Here is a 19,369-nt window from a genome sequence, read left to right on the forward strand (position 1 = left end):
GATGCTATTTTCCTGCATCAGGTAAACAGATGCATCTGTATTTTTGGAAAACAAAGGACCTGTGGTTCTGTTCAGATAATACCTATGATAAGCAGTTGAAAAGTGACAAAAACCAGCCAAGCAACCAGCCACTTTTTCTTTCAAAATGCTGATCAGTCTGAGTATTTTACCAATGACTTGATTAGGGCTTCGGTCACCTTCCACACCAGTGGTTTTCAGCTGGGGATGATTTTGCCCCCAGATAGGACAGTTGGCAATGCCTGGAGGCATTTTTGGTTGTCATGATTGAGTGTGTGTGTGTGTGTGTGTGTGTGTGTGTGTGTGTGTTTGTGTGTGTGTATGTTACCGGCTTCTAGTGGGTGGAGGCCAGGGACACTGTTGAACATCCTGCGACGCTCAGAACAGACCCCCTTCAAAGAGCTATCCAATTCCAATGTCAGGATTGCCCAGACACAGAAAGCCTGCTCTAGACAATATCCAATCATTTGTTTACATTAAAGCTTCTGCAGTGACTATTCAATTTTCGAGACATCATTCACCAATCAGCAGCTAAGTAGGGACAGGCTGGCATTTCAATGCGCTTGCTTTGACCTCAGACACCATCTCCAAAGAGGATCCAAAGCCATTTCCTCATAGTGCTACAGGTAAGTAGGAGCAAAGAAGTGGGGGTGAGGTCACTGAGACTGGAGCCCAGGTTTTGTCATGAACTCATTCTGTGGTCTTGCACATCACTTAACCCCTACATGCAAAATAAGGAATTTAGACACCAGCACATGGAATTTTGTTTTGCTGCTTCATCTCTCTCTCTTTTTTCTTTTTTTAGGGCCACACCCAAGGCATATGCAGGTTCTCAGGCTAGGGGTCAAATCAGAGCTGCAGCTGCTGGCCTACATCACAGCCACTGCAACGTGGGATCCAAGCCGGGTCTGCAACCTACACCACAGCTCATGGCAACGCCAGATCCTTAACCCACTGATCGAGGCCAGGGATCGAATCCAAAACCTCAAGGATACTATCAGGCTTGTTACTTCTGAGCCATGACGGGAACTTCCATGGGTAACTTTTTAGAAAAAGCAGGTTGTCTCCTTTCTAGATCAATGTTTCTGCTAAAAAAGCAAGTTAATATTAGCTGCAACACACACACACACACACACACACACACACACACACACACAGAGCACACCTGGGGAATAACATTCAATTGAACAGCTGTATTTTCTCTAAATTTGCCAACATTATTTTACATGCATCATTCCACATTTGGGTAACCCAGTGAGCTATTTCCACCAGTTCTCTAGTTACACATTTATAAAGTCTTTTATTGCAATTTCAGCAATTTGCTAATGATCTGAATGACAGACCCCACCCCCTGAAGTGTCTGGTTTATAAGCACAGAGTGTTTACAATCAGGATAATTTGCCTCGATATATGTTCCGGATTAGTCCAATTCAGCAGATGGAACCTATTTTGAACACAAATTATAAACCTGCTAGAAACTAGCAATTGTATGAAAAGTCACAAACTACTTCACAGGCGATCTCTGTTCCACACTCAACACACTCCTATGAGAGAAGTAAAGATTCATCCAAGAATGTTCAGAAGGAAAGAAAAGGAGATTTGAAGCTTGTTCAAATAAATGACATTTGAAAGCTTTAAGACAACTTACTTCAGTGTCTATCTTCAATTTGGGAGAAACCCTCACTTTAAAGATAAAAACAAGGGTTTCAGATAACAGATTCTTCTGATCGGATAAACAACACACCTCCTTCTCACCTAAAAGGTGATAAAAACCTGCCATGATGCTGTGTCACAAGGAATATTTTCAAGCATCCATGAGTTATTTCATACCATTTGGCACGTAAAAGATGTCCAGGTAGCCCCTTCTTAGTTTTTGAAATCAGGTCCATGCCTTTACATGATCTTTTGTCTCCATTCTTAGCAAGTTGTAACTCAGAATTCATTTTCAGAACATGATAGAGCCACCATGGAGGTTGCTAGTAGCAACAGCTCCCAGCTCTGGGGGGAGGTGGGGGAGTCTGTGTGCGGTAAACTCTGAAGGACCCCCTGGCTATTGGCGGGACAGTTTCCTCTGGGATTCCTGAGGTCTTAAGATATCATCAGGACTTTCGTTTTGCTCTGAATACTTGGAATGAGATGATCTGCAGAGCTTACTGCATGTGACAGAACAGGAGGTGAAAAACTCACAATTCAAATGGCCAAAGAGCTTTGCCAATGACAGCCGCACCCTGGGCCAAGGTCACGTCTGACCACCAGCCAAGACTTGACGGCTCCCCTTGTGTCCAGTGACTGGCTTCCCAAGTCCCAGGAAGGAAGACCCCCGCAGTCCTGGGAGAATGACCCCCTGACAAGGTGCAGCTTTCCCCTTAGTCGGGATTTGAGGAACTAGTTAACCTCTCGGGGCTTCAGCTTTCTTGAAGGAAGATGGGGATAACCAACTACCGGTCCACTGAACTTACATTCTAAGGCCAAAATGGGATGTGTATGAAAAACGGCTTTTAAATAGGAAAAATGCTATAGAAACATAAGCTTCTGTGATTAGAACATGTCTTAAAAAGAATTTTAAAATCCTCAAAGCAATCTCAAGTCTGCTTGGATTTAACCAGCTCTGTGTTGACTCGCACGAGGACACCGATTTTCCTTCACCCTGTGGCTGTGAATGGGCGCACCCTGTGTGTGCATGTGTTTTGATTCCCTTTTGTGCTTCTTCTTATACCATGGTGTCTGCTTTCAAACTCCCCTTGGTTAGGACATGTGGAATATTATCCAAGAGATCTAAGGCAAAAGGAAAACATGGAAACAAGCTTCCTTAGAAGGTAAGCATGAGCTCTTCTGGAACTTTCCTTCTCTCCTCATACCTCAGAATGACACCTTTATGAGAAAATGCAGTGGACAGAGAAGGGGCTTACTCATGTATTCTTACAGCTTCGGCCTATCTTCTCAAAGATCCCCTCTTTCTGTGGCTTAATTCACAATGGGCTGTTGGACCAAACATAACAGGATGTGGTTGAGAAGCCAACTGCTTTCTGCTCGTCTGGAATAAGTGAAGGCACGAAAAATCTAGCATCATTTTTTTTTTTCTCCAGAAAAAAACATTGCTACCAAATATGGAGATGAGCAGAGTTTCAGCCTGAGTTGGTTTGTCAAGTAATTCTATTTCTAAAGTCCCTGGAGGGAGTGGTCATTGGTTAGTCCCTGATGCCATTTTTATTTATTTGAATCAACAAAGTTCATATCCCATCCAGTCATTATGTCTCTCTTTTTTTTCTTGTCTCCTGGCATTTTAATCAGGGAAAAGTCACAGTTGTTTTGAGGAAAGTGCTCCCGAGAGCTTTAATTAAAGCCAGAAGGATAAATCTGTTTACAGTGTGGTGAACACGATCATTAATAAAACATTGAAATAATTAACGAATTAAATTCTGCTTTGTGTGTGAAGGGCTACATTAGGATTTAGGAGAACGTGTCTTCTGATCAGACACATAGTCCACACACTGAAGTTGCAGATCTGAAAAGAAAAATCCAAGGCTGCCTTTCTCTGAGACTTGGCTAGAGCTTGAATGGGGATGGCCACGTCACCCTCATTTTATAGGGAAAGAAGCTCAGTTTCAATGAGGTGAATGGCTCGGGTTCTCATGATGTACTTGAAAATTAAGAATTTTTATAGTGCCCCTGACACACTGCATCTTTACTTGGAATCCTTGATTGTTTAACCAGAAACAAAAAGAAGATAAAGAGTAAATGAATCGTAAGACCAGCAGTTCTACGACACAGACCAGAATGGAATAGGCTGAAAAAAACATGGGCAGATCTCACAGGGTGGTTAACTTGGCAATGGACAAGTCGGAGGTTTTCACTGCTCAGGATGGGAAGTGGCCTTAGGTGTGCGGATGTGACCACGTGCAAAGGTCCAAGTCGGGACTTCCCTTCATCTTCCTTCTCCCTCACCCGCCTCTTGCCTGGGTCTTAAGCTTTCTGCCAGACCACAGATCCCACAGGAAGGACCAAGGTGGATGTCCGCATCGGCGGTTAATGATGCATTGTTTTTTCATGTCACTCGGTAATTTCCCAGAGAAAACAATTGAACCAAAGACTGTTCCTGTCTTGAAGGAGCGTCAGCTTCCAGGGCTGCCTTATTAATTTAACACATGCAAGTGTTTGTCCTTGTTGCTACAGCAACATGTTTTGTGGGGTACATTTCATGCAAAATGTGACAAAGCCGAAAAAGAAAACACACGCCATCCACATTCTGGATGTGCATATAAATAGGACTGTCTGGGTGCGAGAATGTTCCTGGGATTGGAGGTTTGCGCTTCTTGCCCTCAGCCTCCCTTACGCTGTGCTAGTGGGTTAATTTATAAAACATCTATCCAATGAAAATAATAAGCCAGCCACTTCTAAGGAGTTTTAGAAAGGCTGGAAACACCTGAAATTATTCACAATCAGGTGATGCGGTGATGCTAAGAGCGCCTGCCGTGTACACAGACGCAACAAGCATGGAAACGCGCCCACTGAGCTCTCACAGGAGAAAAGGTCATTTTCCCTCCAGGTGAACTGAGGCTGAGCTCCTGACATTCACCTCCCAGAGAGGCGGAGGACCCAGGGCTCCACGTTCTTGGTGGTTTAGAAACTGGAAGCCCCGACTCATCCCCACCTGAACCTTCTCAGCACAAGAAGAGTATAAAGGGAGGTGACCGATGTGTCACCATATATACCTGAACTTACAGACATGGTGATTCAGGATAGAGGCAAAGCCCACTGAAGTGTAAAGAAGCAGGTTTTGGAGGCCGACAGACCCTACTTCCAAGGCTGATCACAGTGACCTTGGGCATTTGCTCATCCCTCTGAACCACAGGATCCTCATTTTATTTTTTTCTTTTTAGGGCCGCATCTGTGGCATATGGAGGTTCACAGGTTAGGGGTGGAATCAGAGCTACAGCTGCCGGCCTACACCACAGCCACAGCAACTTCAGATTTGAACCTCATCCTTGACCTATGCCACAGCTCACGGCAATGCAGATCCTTAACCCACTAAGCAGGGCCAGGGATCGAACCTGCGTCCTCATGGATACTAATCGGGTTTGTAACCCACTGAGCCACAAAACTCTGTGGGTCCTCATTTTAAAAAGAAGGATAACTGTGTCTCCACGGGATTGCTGCGAGGATTAAATACAAACATGTCAAGTGCTCCGCAGAAGTCAGGGAGCATAGTAAACATGCAGTGAGTGGCAACTATCCCAAGAGTGACACAATTGTCACTCGTGTTGTCCACCAAATATTACTAGCTGTCCTCCCTCCCGCACGGGTGCCATTGCTGCCCCTCAGAGGGTAAATGTGGCTGTGGGATGCGCTTTGGAAATGTATTTGGTGAAGTGCTCTCTGATGGGGCCTCAAGAACCAGCTTGCTGGCTATGGTCCCTTTCCTCCCTGTTGTGGTGACAGGCGACGTTTCAGATGGTGGCGGCTACTCTCTCCAAATGGGTCCTGGTATATGAAGATGTGGGGCAGATCCCCTGCCAGCCAGAGATGGGGGGTGGAACGAGGGAATCCTTCTCGTTTGGGGGGTTTTGGTTACTTAGCTTCTCCTGACTCTTCTTTGATAGAAAGAGTTGGAGCATTTGAGATTTTTCTTCTGGGGCCATCTCAGATGGCTCCCGACTCCTGAGAGTGACGGACATCCTTTCCTGTTGACAAATGCTCTGGGAAAGCCTGTTTTGTCTCCATGCTTCCACTGACACAGAATTTCCTGCACGGAAGAATTGCTACCATTGCATTTTCAGAACACTTGCGAGACCACTGTCCTTAAGTTATTGAGTGTTCTCCATATCACCAAGAACACGCCCGCATTACCATGCAAACATGCTTAGCACTGCAAAACGCAAGCTCCCCTCCAGAGGCGCGTCTGTCAATCATAACAAACAGCTTGTGGCGATGGGGATGGGGACAGGGAAGTCTCCAAGAGCTATTTGGAAGAAGCAAGTCCATTTCATTTCTGACTTATAATCTAGAGCGCGACTCAGCAATCCCAGGGTAAAAGCCTCTCCTTTTCTCACCCTCTACGCGTTTCTCAGTGTTATCATTTCGAGGTTAGTGTGAGTTCAGGCTCCTGAAATAGGCCATTTCACTTTAAGTGTATGTTAAACTAATATTGACCTTTCCAAAGTAAAACAAAATCTGGTATTTGTGCTCCAAAGACTGAAACAGCCATAGATGTAGAAAGTAGGGGATTAATCATCTTGGGTTTTTTCCTTGCTCAGAAATTCTCCCTGGGAATTAGTCATTTTTATATATCCAGCAATGAATGCAAGACAGGCTCTGCCTACTCTCTTGAAAAGGAAGTCTGGATCCTTCAGCAAATAACGCTGGATAATGTGCCCACGGTTTAACCCACACAGCCAGATATGATGTTTCATTTGAAAATGGTGAAAAAGTCAAGAAGGTGAACATCAGGTCTTGGGTGGGAGGAGCCAGACATCAAGCTCGGACAAGTTTAGGCTTTGGGAGTTTGTGCCAGGGATGAGCTGGGAGGTGAGTCCGGGGGTGGGGTGCAAAGCAGGGGAGTGGAAGGGGGATGATAGGAAAGGAGTATCAGGGCAAAGCGGGGAAAGCAGGACCAACAGGACTGTTCAAGATAGAGGTGCGAACATTTCATGTGTGTGTGCCTGTATATGAGCCACCGAGACCAGTGCCCTCAAATAAACCACTTTGAGGGCATGTGCTTAGGGACCCGTGTGGGAAAGTTAACTTCTGTCTTGAACAAACAAATAAGCAAAACGCCTTAAAAAAAAACAGTGATTTCATGCACACCTGCAAGTAGAGTTAACATATTTCATCAAAGAAATAAACATCTGTTGAAGTAGGAAGCACATCCAGAGAAAATATGTAGCTGTTGGGGAAGTTCACATCTTTCAGTTGTGACCCACGTAAGACATCCGTGCTGATTCTGGAAGAGTCAGATGTGAGTCTCTGAGATGTGGGTTTTCAGGGACATCATTTGGGTCTGCTTTTCTCTGATCCCATGAATTCTGCAGTGTGATCACACCTGGTGCCCTCCTGCCTTTTTCATGTGAAGGCCTTTGTCAAGGCAGGCTTCTTTTCAATGACCTTTTCTGATGACCCAAACCTTTGCCCCTCCACAATGTGCTAATTCTTACCTGGATCCACTCTCTGTAGGAATCCTCTCCAGGAGTCCACCCGTTCTCGGGGTAGTGGAGACGAGAGCGCTCTGCGGACCAGTTGGTGCTATACTGGGAGGAGGCTGTGATCTGATCAGAGTGAATCTCTCCTGACTCCATGCCCAGAGCTTCCATACACTTGAAGTCTGAAGAGAAAAAAAAATGTGACCTGAAGTCATCAAAACATAGGGACCAAGGATGCATATTTCCTTTTTAGATCTGGAACACTAGAAAGTTCATTTTGATGTTCACACAAAGTCTTACAAAAAATGACAGCATGTGTGGTATACATACAGAATGGCATATTACTCAGCCATAAAAAAGAATAAAAGAATGCCATTTGCAGCAACATGGATGGACCTAGAGATGATCATACCAAGTCAGACAAAGACAAATATCATACGACATCACTTACTTGTGGAATCTGAAAAAAATATGATGCAAATGAACTTATTTACAACACAGAAACAGACTCAAACACATAGAAAACAAACTTAAGGTTACCAAAGGGGATATCGGGGGTGGGAGGGAGGGGAGGAGAGATAAGTTAGGAGTTTGAGATTAACATATACACTGAAATAGGTAAACAATAAGGACCTAGTGTATAATATCTTGTAATAACTTATAATGGAAAAGAATCTGAAAAAGAATATATATAAATATATATAAAAACTGAATCACTTTTCCGTACACTTGAAACTAACATAACATTCTAAATTATACTTCAATTAAAACAACTTAAATTTTAAAAAGATGGGAGTTCCTGTCGTGGCGCAGTGGTTAACAAATCCGACTAGGAACCATGAGGTTGCGGGTTCGGTCCCTGCCCTTGCTCAGTGGGTTAACAATCCGGCTTTGCCGTGAGCTGTGGTGTAGGTTGCAGACGCGGCTTGGATCCTGCATTGCTGTGGCTCTGGCCTGGGCCAGTGACTACAGCTCTGATGGGACCCCTAGCCTGGGAACCTCCATATGCCGCGGGAGCGGCCTAAGAAATAGCAAAAAGACAAAACAAACAAACAAAATTTTTAAAAAGATGACTGCAAAGGACTTATTGGATTGTAGCATCGATTAAGTAGTTTTATGGTAAGAATTCTTAAAAGTAAGGCTATGAAGATCTCCTAATTGATAAGTTATTTTTCCAACTTGACTGAGGTTGACATAAATGCTATGAAAAAATTTTTAGGAAATGATGGAAATTCTGATTTTTATTTTAATTAAACAATTTTTTTATTTTTTATTTTTGTCTTTTGTCTTTTTAGGGCTGCAGGGAGGTATACGGAGGCTCCCAGGCCAGGGGTCTAATGAGAGCTGTAACTGACAGCCTACACTACAGCCATAGCCACAGCCACGGCAGATCTGAGCCGCATCTGTGACCTACACCACAGCTCACAGCAACGCCGGATCCTTAACCCACTGAGCAGGTCAGAGATTGAACCCGCAACTTCATGGTTCCTAGTCGGATTCATTTCCTCTTTGCCATGAGGGGAGCTCAGGAAATTCTGGTTTATTTTCAAAGTGGAATGTATGCAGATACAAGGTAATTTATTATTATTTTTTAAATTTTATTTTGCTTTTTAGGGCCACACCCATAGCATACGGAAGTTCCCCGGCTAGGGGCTGAATCAGAGCCACAGCCGCTGGGCTACACCACAGCCACAGCAACACAGGACCCTTAACGCACTGAGCGAGGCCGGGGATTGAATCTGCATCCTCGTGGATCCTAGTTGGGTTTGTTAACTGCTGAGCCACAAAGGGGACTCCCAAAAGTTAATTTACACAAAATTTTACCATTCCCTCTAACATCTAATACAAGTAAAAAAGACTCCGTCCATTTACAGCCTGAGGTAGACCTTAACCCCCTGTCTGATTCCTTGCAGTCAACACCCAGGCCACCCCTCTAGGAGTCCCTTTGCTCTCTCACCCCCTCCTGGCCATGGTTACTAACACCGTTAGTTTATTTTATTAAAAACACAAGTGTATCCATCAGGGGCAAATTGCAGTCTCAGAGGGCTCCAAAGAGCACCACGGTTTTACCCCTAAACAGTCATGTTTGCAGTGATGATCCTGAATCATAAAAACGTATCCCACCAGCCTTATATACTCAGCAAACAATGAAATACAATCTATGATACTGGGAAGGGAATAACCAATTTTGGGAAAATGTGAATTCAAAGATTCAAAGCACTGAAGTGCAAAAAAAAAAAAAACCTTTAGAGATTAAATAGAAGAGTCTCAACCATCCAGAAAAATCTCAACTAATCAAACTTTCACATTTTCTGAATTTTCTATCATCACTAATAACATTAATGACATAAAAGGTTTTCTTCCACCGGTTTTATACTTTTAAGCTTAGGTTTGTTATTTGTAATATAAAATAGGCATGAAAAGATATGAACTTATCAATTGACTAAATTAAGTACCAATGAGGTTTTGAAGTTTTTTTGGTTTTTGGTATTTTTGTTTTGCTGCTGCTTTTTTTTTTTTTTTTTTCAGGGCCACAGAGGCATATAGAAGTTCCCAGGCTAGGGGCTGAATCAGAGCTGCAGTCGCCAGGCTACACCACAGCCACAGCAACACAGGATCCTCAACCCACTGAGCAAGGCCAGGGATCGAATGCGCATCCTCATGGATACTAGCTGGGTTCATTACCACTGACCCACAATGGGAACTCCCAGGTTCTGAAGTTTAATTGGACTTTTTGTTTTCTAGTAAGATTTGGTAGTTAAGATACCAGCCTAGCTGCGGAACAGGTCTGCAAATTCCCTTGCCTTCTCCCTAAGCCATTTTTACAACCTGGTTGCTAAAACTGACGAAACACAATGTATTCATTGTTTTTTTCAGGATTTCACCAACGCGCCCCCCTCCTGCCTTAGGTCCTTAAAAGAGCTGGAGACCACAGAAACTCTGAGGAAGTGCTGAGTTAGTTGAATAGTTTAATAAGATACAAAAACATATTACTTTTTTTTAACGGAAAGTTTTAACAGAAATTAATAATGCTTCTTTGACATGAATATCCACTTTTATTCATGTAAGGAGGAAAAAAACCCATCTTCGGCCAGGGTCTCCCCAGACCAAACCTCTGAGCACCATGCATGTTACCTGCCCGCCCATCAGTGAACTTAACTATGCTGATCAGCAGCAGTTTTGTCATCCAGGATGGATGCCTGTTCTTTCCAGCCTCTCAGCCCAATACACCCTGGAGGGTGCCAGGTAAGTGGTCTGGCCATATTTCATTGTTTCAAGGCACAATTTTGCCACTTACCACTTTTTCTCCCAAAATTTTCAGAGGCTTACAAGCCGCTTTCCCGGATATAATTTTCTTAAGGAAGCACCCCCCCCCCCAATAGTTCTTCCTATTGAAATGCATAAAAACCATTTAAAAGAGAAAAAGAAACACTTGACTGTCGGATTCACAAAACGTGTCTTTAGTGTTTCCTGTGGCCGCAGGTATCTGAGGAGAAATAATGAGTATTTACCGCAGGGCTTTGCAAGATGAACACACACTGACCTTCTGAAACACTGCTTTGCAAGACACTGTAGTTTGCCGAGAAGCCTTCTTTGGCTATGGCGCTGTCCGTGTAGAAAACCATGGACAGGATGCCGGATGAGGAGCGGACTCGACCTGGTGTCTTCTGCCCACAGTAGCGCCCAATATGGGGACCAACTGGAGAGGGAGAAACGCAGAGACTGTGAAAACACCTTCCCTTCTGCAGCAGATGCAAGCATGACCATTTGCAAACATGGGTCCCAGTGGAACCCAGAAGTGTTTTCTTACCCAAAGCAAGTCTTCCCTGGTTAATTGGTTGGCTGTGAACATATTGGATGGGGTTTGCGGAGAGGATTTCCAAGTGAGCTCAGAAGGTCAATGACAGGCCTAACTGTGTTCCCCAGTGAGCAGGACTGTTTTCAGGAACAAAATCGAAATACTTGCTTCAATGGCAAAGGAGATTTGGGCCGTGAAGTGCACTCCAGCATTCACTTCTAGGACCACACGGTACACACCGCCCGGCACCCAGAAACTCCAGCTAGGCTGTCGTCACCCACTGGGGGCTCTTGCAGTCACCTGTCCTCACTGCCCCCCACCCTTCCCCCCACCTGGGGAAGGTCTATGGCTCGGAACCTGGTCCCATAGCACCGGCGCAGTGCCCAGGTCTGCCTCAGCCCTGGGTAATGCCCACTTCCTTCCTCTTTCCATCTTGTAGTCCTGGAGCCTGGTTGTGATAAACATCACAGACTGAGACAAAGGACAGTGGCTCATTTCTCACTCAGGGCTGGATCTGAAGACTGATTAATAATTGTAACAATTAAAATACCTAGAACCTATAGATACTGATCATTTACATATAATAGCAAACTGTAATCAAAACAAAAGAAAGTGTGTCTGACTTCTGTCTCAGTTTTTTTTAATCTCCGAAACCTAAGAGAGGTATCTGCACAGCTCTTGGGTCCAGTGGCCAAGAGTGGGACCCAAAGCAGCCACCTGACTGCTCACCGGGAAATAAACAGTAGTCGTGGCCGAGAGAGACTGGAGACACTGACGAATCTGTCAGCAAGTCAAAGTGCTCTTTGGCTTAAAGCAGCCATCCCTTTGCTAAAGAGATTTCAGACCAACCTTGGCAATGAGCCACTGTAAGCTGCCTTATAGACATGGCAGAAGCCCTCTGGGCTTAGAGAACCTTTCCATTTCTGTCCAGTTAGTAGCAAGACAAAAAAAAAAAAATATATATATATATATATATACACACATATATATAATATATATATATATATACGTATATATACACACATACATATATATATACATATATATATATATATATATCCCGTTTCTCTGTATTTCTTTCATTGCACATATGGTAGAAAGATACCAGATGGTTTGGGCTTAGAAGGACAATCCGGTGTGGACTGTTTTGCCCTCCAAGAAATCCATGGCTCTGTGCATTTCCACTAAGAGTTACTGCTTTGTTCAAGGGGGCCCAGGAGGGGGACCTTTCTCTGGAGGGGGAGGCCTTCAGCAGGAAGGTGGTGGCCCAAGGCCTGCGTGTACCCCCTGGCTGCAGAAGGCAGAGGGCTGGGAGAAGTTTCCAGCGTGGTTGAGAAAGTGAGGCTCATGAGAACGGGCCTCCCTGGAGCCCCATGTGTCAGCTGAGTTCCTGGCAGGTAGCCGGCTAAGCACCCTGATTTTAAGAGTGCTTAGATCCTGGGCCAACCGTTTTGAGTTCTTGGCTAACTTGCTTTAAAAAAAAAAAAAAAAAAAAAAAAAAGGAAAGAAACTGAACCAAAGTGATTTACTATTTGGCTTAATGCAAAATGGTAACTCTGAATATCTGATAGCTTCGCCGTGCCCGCAAAGTAATGGAAGTGACGGAATTCAAGGAGGCCTCTCTCTACTGTCACCCCCCATGCTCCAGGCCAGCCCCCAAACACGTGTGTGTCGTCGGAGAAGAGGACAAGGAGGCTGCCCACGTAGGGGATGGGTACACATGAGTCACAGGGCGCCACGTGGTTGTGGACAGTGGTTCTGCAGCCTGGTGGGGGCACGTGAGATTTGGTTTCCTAGTTGGCAAAAGACAGCACGTCAGAAGAGGGAACTCACTGCCTGTCTCTCTCCAGCTTTAATCCTGGCCTTAGGTTCTCCTACAAACACTAGCCCTTTGCTTCTATGTTGTCGTCATTCTGAACAGGGCCCTGTCACCAGTTTACCCCTTTTCTCCCTCTGGCTGGAGCACATGCATGAAAATATCTCACTAGAGCCCTAAACTCAGCTTCTTTCTTCAAAAAGACTCTCGCCTCTGGTCTACAGTCTTAATGGGAGGCTTAGCATCTATTCCCCTCATTTAAATTCCAATATTGTGGTTTCATAACTCTCTTTTTCTTTGGTTTGTGGGCAAACTTTTACAGCCTTCATCCTCGAGGTCATTCTCTGATGGCCACAGCCACTGACCTTACCAAGAATACAAGCGGATGAGGGCAGCTGCTGTCACCCCCACACCAGCTCTGGCTGCCCCCCACCCCTCCACTGCCACCCAATTCCTTTGGGGCGGGTGGGAGGGGGAGTCTCTTTGAAAGAGCAGACAGAAGAGAACTTGTCTGGGGCAGACTCATAATTTAGAGAGTCTCCATGACTCATTGGTTTATAATGTCGAAGACAGGCCGGGTAAATCTGCCTTCTGTCCTTTCAAACACTGCCCCCGGACAGCCGCCTGCAACTCAACTGCAGGAGCCCTCAAGATATGAGAGTGAAAGGCTTTCTCGACTCTAATACAAAGAAGTATTGAATTTTCCTGAACAACAGCGAGACCTCGGCCCAGCAAGCTAATGCAATATTGATCCGAGCCAGAGTGGCTGAAGGACCCTGAGCTGTCTTGTGTGCGGGCCCATTTGTGTATTTACACCATCAGTGGCTATGGGGTTCCCCACTTCCGTTGTGGGAGAGCCAAAGGCCAGGGAGATGAATGCAAATGGTCACAAAAACAGAAGGAGAATTCAAAAATGGAATGATTGGAGCATTTAAGCAGTGTGAGCTAAAGCTCCCTCTTGGGGGAGAGCAGGCCTGCAGTGAACATAGCTTCCTGGGTGTGAAGGCCACACAGCTTTTGTGCTGCTTGAAAGCTATACCTGCAACAGGAAATGGCAGAACCCTATTCTTTGAATTTTCCCACTAATCCCTCCATTAATTATAACCCTAGCTCCAAGTCATAATTTGGCTTTCTGCCATCTTTTTATGGGAAAAAGGGGCAATGATCACTATAACGAGGTATTTCTAAAATGAGGTATTTTGAATAAATAAACAAGAAAGGAGATCATTTCAATAAGATACACAATAGGCCATTATACTTTCTTAGAGTAAACTTTTGGTGGAGAATATCTGGACTTTGCATTTTTTCCCCAGAAAAATGAAGTTGCACATTTCTGTCATTTATAGTTTAGAATGTTTATATCCTTTATATTTGATATTTATGCCACTTATGCTTTGTATTTCTATTTTAGGAGGTTAATTTTAATGTAAAAGGGAATAAAGACCAAAGAGACTCAACCCAGGTTATAGGAAGCTTATTCCTAAAATTTTTGGTAACTTTGGGAGTGAGCTCTTTCTCCAGCCTGGCTGGAGGGCTGGCTTCATCTGCATCCACGTGGGGTGACCTAGGCATTCATGTTGGGCTCCGTAACTCCACACAAGTCTTTGCAAGCATGCTTAGCTCGTGGCTCTCAAACCATACGTAAACTTCCACCAATGACTCCAGAATGGCTACTTGTGAATCCATGGCGCTTCAAGGATAGCTGGAGATGTGGGGTTCGCCATGTGCGCGCCTTGGATTTTGAGTTTGGGGAGCACGCTGCTTCTCTTCAAAGTCAGTCTGAATCAATGGGTGGCTTTCAATTACTTAGTCATATAACTCAATGTTTATGATAAAATCATAAAATCACTTGATGGTTAAAAGCCTTCAGCACCTCTGGTTGTTGTTTTTGGAAACCATATCAAAGACTAAAAGCGATTTTGCTGGCGAGGAATTGAATGTGTTGAACTGCGATAACAAAAATGTTTCTAGTGCCACGGGAAAAAAAAAAAAAAAACCCAGGAGGACCCAGTCTCTCATTTTGCCTCAAATCTCTTTTTCTCTTTTTTTGGCCTAAAATTGAGAGAGCTGGGATGTCCACTGACGAATGCATGATCACATTTTTCATATTCCAAAGCCAGTTTTCTCTGGGAGTGAGTCAAATGCACCATAGTCTAAAACATGGTGAATTGCAAGCCTGACAACGCTTCTTGTTAATTGTTCTTTGCTTCAACTCAGTGATTTTCTAGAGCCAGAAAATTACTACTTTGGAAAACCCTTGACACTAATGACAATGTGCTCCTTTCTACATAAGTTGGTTGATTGGACCTTCTTTTCAGATGTCAATTTAAATGTAAGTTCTAGAAAGGAAGGCTGCAAATTTGGGCTATGAACAAATAAACCCATTATTAAATGTTCCAACTATTATTACAATACTATTATAATATGGTTTTCCTAATTAGTGGATTGAACACTTGGAAATCAATCAGTGTTCTGTTTGGGCAAATCTCATTACTTAATGAAGGAGTTTCGATAAGATCATCATAACTCTATTTATATGGCAAAAAAGCAGAGAAGAGGCCATACTAATGATAAATCACCCATTTGCTCCAATGACAACATAAGCTTTCTCTAAACCCAGATTTTCTCCAGTGCTGTTTACTGATGAGGAACATACCTAAATTGAATTACACCGATCATTTTAATGTCATTTCAAAGACAGAGCCAATCTCTTTTTCCATTATACTAGCTCTTCCTTTACGATTTACTTAAATATCCTTTCCTCCATCTTGATAATAATATCTGATTATTTTATCGATGGCTCTAAATCTCTAACTGCCTGATTCATAAGAACTTCCAAGCTGCACTTTCTGATCTGTATGGAGTATGTTCTCCAGAGAAATCTTACTCTTACACCAGACTAAACACAAAACAAGCAATGCAGCTGCAACAAATTATTTGATATTATCTTCCTCTGTTCAGAATTCGAGTGTGTGTTTTTGCCATTCACCTTCTAATTCACAAGGACTGAAATGGAAAATGTTCATTTAGCTGGCCACATGGCTATCTCACTGGCTTCCTTCAAATCTCTTTGCTCAAACATCACTTCCTTAATAAGACCTGATCTGACCACCCTATTTAAAATCCACACAGGAGTTCCCACTGTGGCTCAGTGGTAATGAACCCCACCACTATCCATGAGGATGTGGCTTCGATCCCTGCCTTGCTCAGTGGGTTAAGGATCCAGTGTTACCATGAGCTGTGTTGCCATGTGCCATGAGTTCAGATCCGGTATTGCTGTTGCTGTGGCTGTGGCATAGGCCGGCAGCTACAGCTCCAATTCGACCCTTGGCCTGAGGACTTCCATATGCTGAATCAGAGCTGCAGCTGCCAACCTAGGTCGCAGCCACAGAAATGCAGATCTGAGCCATGTCTGCAACCTACACCACAGCTCAAGGCAACACCAGATCCTTAACCCACTGAGCAAGGCCAGGGATCGAACCCTCATCCTCATGGGTTACTAGCTGGGTTCGTTAACCACTGAGCCACATCGGGAACTCCCTGGACAGTGAATTTAGATGACATGAACAATGTATACGAAGGACGTATTGAGGCCATTTGAATTGCCGAAGAGAAAAATTCCCTAGAGAGCAAACAAAGAATCCATCTAAATTAGGAACGTCACATGCTCACCTTCCTTTCCGAAATTTCTAATTGTTTTGGTAGCATAATGGATGTATATTTCACCAGTAAAATTTTAGCAGGTACTTAACCTCTCTGGTCCTTAGTCTTTGCATTTGCAAAGTGAATGGTTTGATTTAACTGATGTCAGCTCATCCTCTGATGAGCTTATGAATTAATGACCACTAGGCGAGGCCATAAAATGAGCAAAATACTTTAGCCAGGAAAACCATGGGTTGGCCCCATTTGTGTCACAAAAATAGCTATGCGGCCTTGTGTAGTCTTCGATGGCCTCCGTTTCCTTACCTATAACATGAAGGAATTACACTAGAAAATTGCAAAGTCTTGAGAGGAGGGATAAATTAGGAGTTGAGGGTTAACATATACACACTCCTAGGTGTGAAACAGGTAACCAAGAAGAATCGACTATATAACACAGGGAACGGTACTCAATACTCTCAAATAACCTATAAGGGCAAAGAACCTGAACAAGAAAAAATATGTATCTACATACGTATACGGGTAAGTGTGGGAAGGCTGACAGAGATTCTCATGTTGATAGGAGTGAGAATTTACTGTTCTTGAGAAGTTTATAATCAGACAATGAGATAAAACCTAAAGGTTTGAGGGCACTGTGCTATCTACCCACTGCCACAATAAAGTGGTGTTAACAACCCCTCTCTTCCCCCCAAAAAGAAAATCACTACTTTTTTTTGGATTCAATTATTTTATGGCTTTACTGTTTTGCCTCCTCCTTTTGAACTATTTTTTAAAAAGTGATGCAGGTGGCACACTGCTTTTAAGAGGATCCCAGGACCCCACCCCCACCCCAGATCCTTCCCTTTTGGGGATGTTTCCCTGTCTTTCTTACCATCGGGGAATCCATCCCAGATTTCTAGCCTGTCATAGCGACAGAACATCCCCCCTGGGGGATTCGAGTCCGGCTCCAGGTCAAAGCTTTCGAATTCCAGGATAATCTCCGACATCTTTGGTGCAAAGATAATATAAGTGCATTCTAGGCTGTTGGGGTATTTTTCAGGGAATCCGGGGGACTTGATCACGCCGCTTGGTGTCGTGTAGTTCTGGGAACATTCAGGACCTGCGAGTTAAAGCAAAAAGGAGCAAAGTGAAAACTCCACTTAAACGACCTTACCTAGAAATAACCTGAGCAAAGACAGTTTCTCTGCCAAATAAAAGCCCATCATTAGAAACACTGTCCTCATCACTCATTACTCAGACCTTTTCACAGCAGTGATAGGGAGGAAAAGTCATGTTCAGATTCACTGTGTTCACCTTAGTTTTCCATTTGTGTGGAGCAATTTAAAAACTTCTGCTGTTGCAGAGGAAAAAAAAATGACACATACAAAATCATGTGGGAACAATGAATGAGTAAGCTACAGAAATCTCGACAGAGCCCTAGAGAAATAATTATAGCCCCTTCAAGCTTAAATCTTTAAATCTTGAGGCTGACAGCCCTTTATTGGTGAAATATAACATTTACAAAGGCGAGGGGAGAGAACTCAGTGGAGGGAGCTGGGGTTTCAGATTCCGACACCAGCGACTCAGTAACTCGGCCAGATGTGACCTCTGCCTCTTTGACAAACTAAACGTGAAAGGTGATTCGTACATGGATGCAGGGCGACTGACTCATTCCGAATGGTGTTGACACAGGTGTGCCAGTAAAGTGTGGCTGGTAGAGGGGGCATGATAAACTGCGAAGCGGGTCCTGGGGCTAAAAGTCACTTGATACCAATGTTGACATCCTAACCTTCGCCAAAGTATCAGACACAGGACAGGAGGCCATCCTGACACTATCTGTGCATACACAGATGGGTGTGTGTGACGTATATATTTATGACGCGTGATGTAAACGACGGTTCCGTGTTCTCAAGACGCCACATTAGAGTGATCTGTGATGGAAGTGGGTCCAGTGCGTGCACACATACACTGCAAGTCGGCCTCGTGACTGGATGAGTGACCACAATTTCAGCGCGTGGAGCTGGCACTGAATTGCATGGTCTTCACCCCACGACTGAAACTGCTCACCCACACCAACGGGGGCACCAGCTTCTCAGCTCTGCCCCTGCCTGCTACCTCGGCTGCTGTGATTGCAAAGAGCTTTTAGGGTTCTTCCGGGAACCAGAGGTGACTGGACCCTTCTGAATTTCTGGAGCAGATCTGGTAACTGTTGGTTCAACAATTCTTTTTCTGGGCTGTTGTCCCACGGATGGGCATCCTCTGAGGGCACATCAGGATTCAACGCTAATTAGAGAAGTTTGCTGGGCTTGTTCTTTTGTTTGCTTGTTGTTGTTGTTTTCTTTTTAGGGCCACACCTGCGGCCTATGGAAGTTCCCAGGCTAGGGTCTGAATTAAGAGCTGCAGCTGCTGGCCTACGCCACAGCCAGAGCAACACCAGATGTGAGCTGTGTCTGAGCCTACACAACAGCTCATGGCAACACCAGATCCATAACCCACAGAGTGGGGCGAGGGATTGAACCCGCAGCGTCATGAGTACTAGTCAGGTTCGCTCATGCTGAGCTGCAATGGGAGCTCCTTGTTGAGCTGTTCTTAACTAAATATTCTTCTGAAGCACCAACTACGAAAGGCAACATATTAGGCATCAATACACATTAAATTTAAGTAGCAGATCTGTGTTTTTAGAGGCAAGAGCCAGTAAGCTGCATCTCCCCCTCAGTGCATCTGGCAGCCTATTGAGAAAACCAAACGATGGCTTTCTCTCCATGCACATATTAGACAGCCGTGGCCCTGGAGACACAGACGAAGACGATTTAGTGGACAGTACAATAAGCCTGGCCTGTAGAGGTCTGACTTGATTAAAGTACCTCCCAAAGCCTTCCACCATGTGGCTCACCCTTTTACCTCGAAGGCCTCGAATGCTTATCTACTCCATTCTTTTTGGTTGTTTTTATTTTTGCTTTA

General features: G+C 44.2%; 1 protein-coding gene across 13 annotated transcripts in view; it reads right to left on the minus strand.

Annotated features, from left to right (window-relative positions):
- Nucleotides 1-19,369, minus strand: part of NRP1 (neuropilin 1) — a 150,160-nt gene that overhangs the window by 67,857 nt on the left and 62,934 nt on the right. For all 13 annotated transcript variants that reach the window (XM_021064971.1, XM_021064977.1, XM_005668176.3 and 10 more), the window contains 3 exons: nt 17,301-17,528; nt 10,699-10,854; nt 7,170-7,336 (listed from right to left, as the gene is read on the minus strand). In XM_021064971.1, coding sequence (XP_020920630.1) covers nt 7,170-7,336; nt 10,699-10,854; nt 17,301-17,528 — 551 coding nt within the window. The remainder of the gene's footprint in view (nt 1-7,169; nt 7,337-10,698; nt 10,855-17,300; nt 17,529-19,369) is intronic.

This window comes from Sus scrofa, chromosome 10 (assembly GCF_000003025.6).
Source record: "Sus scrofa isolate TJ Tabasco breed Duroc chromosome 10, Sscrofa11.1, whole genome shotgun sequence".
NCBI lineage: Eukaryota > Metazoa > Chordata > Mammalia > Artiodactyla > Suidae > Sus > Sus scrofa.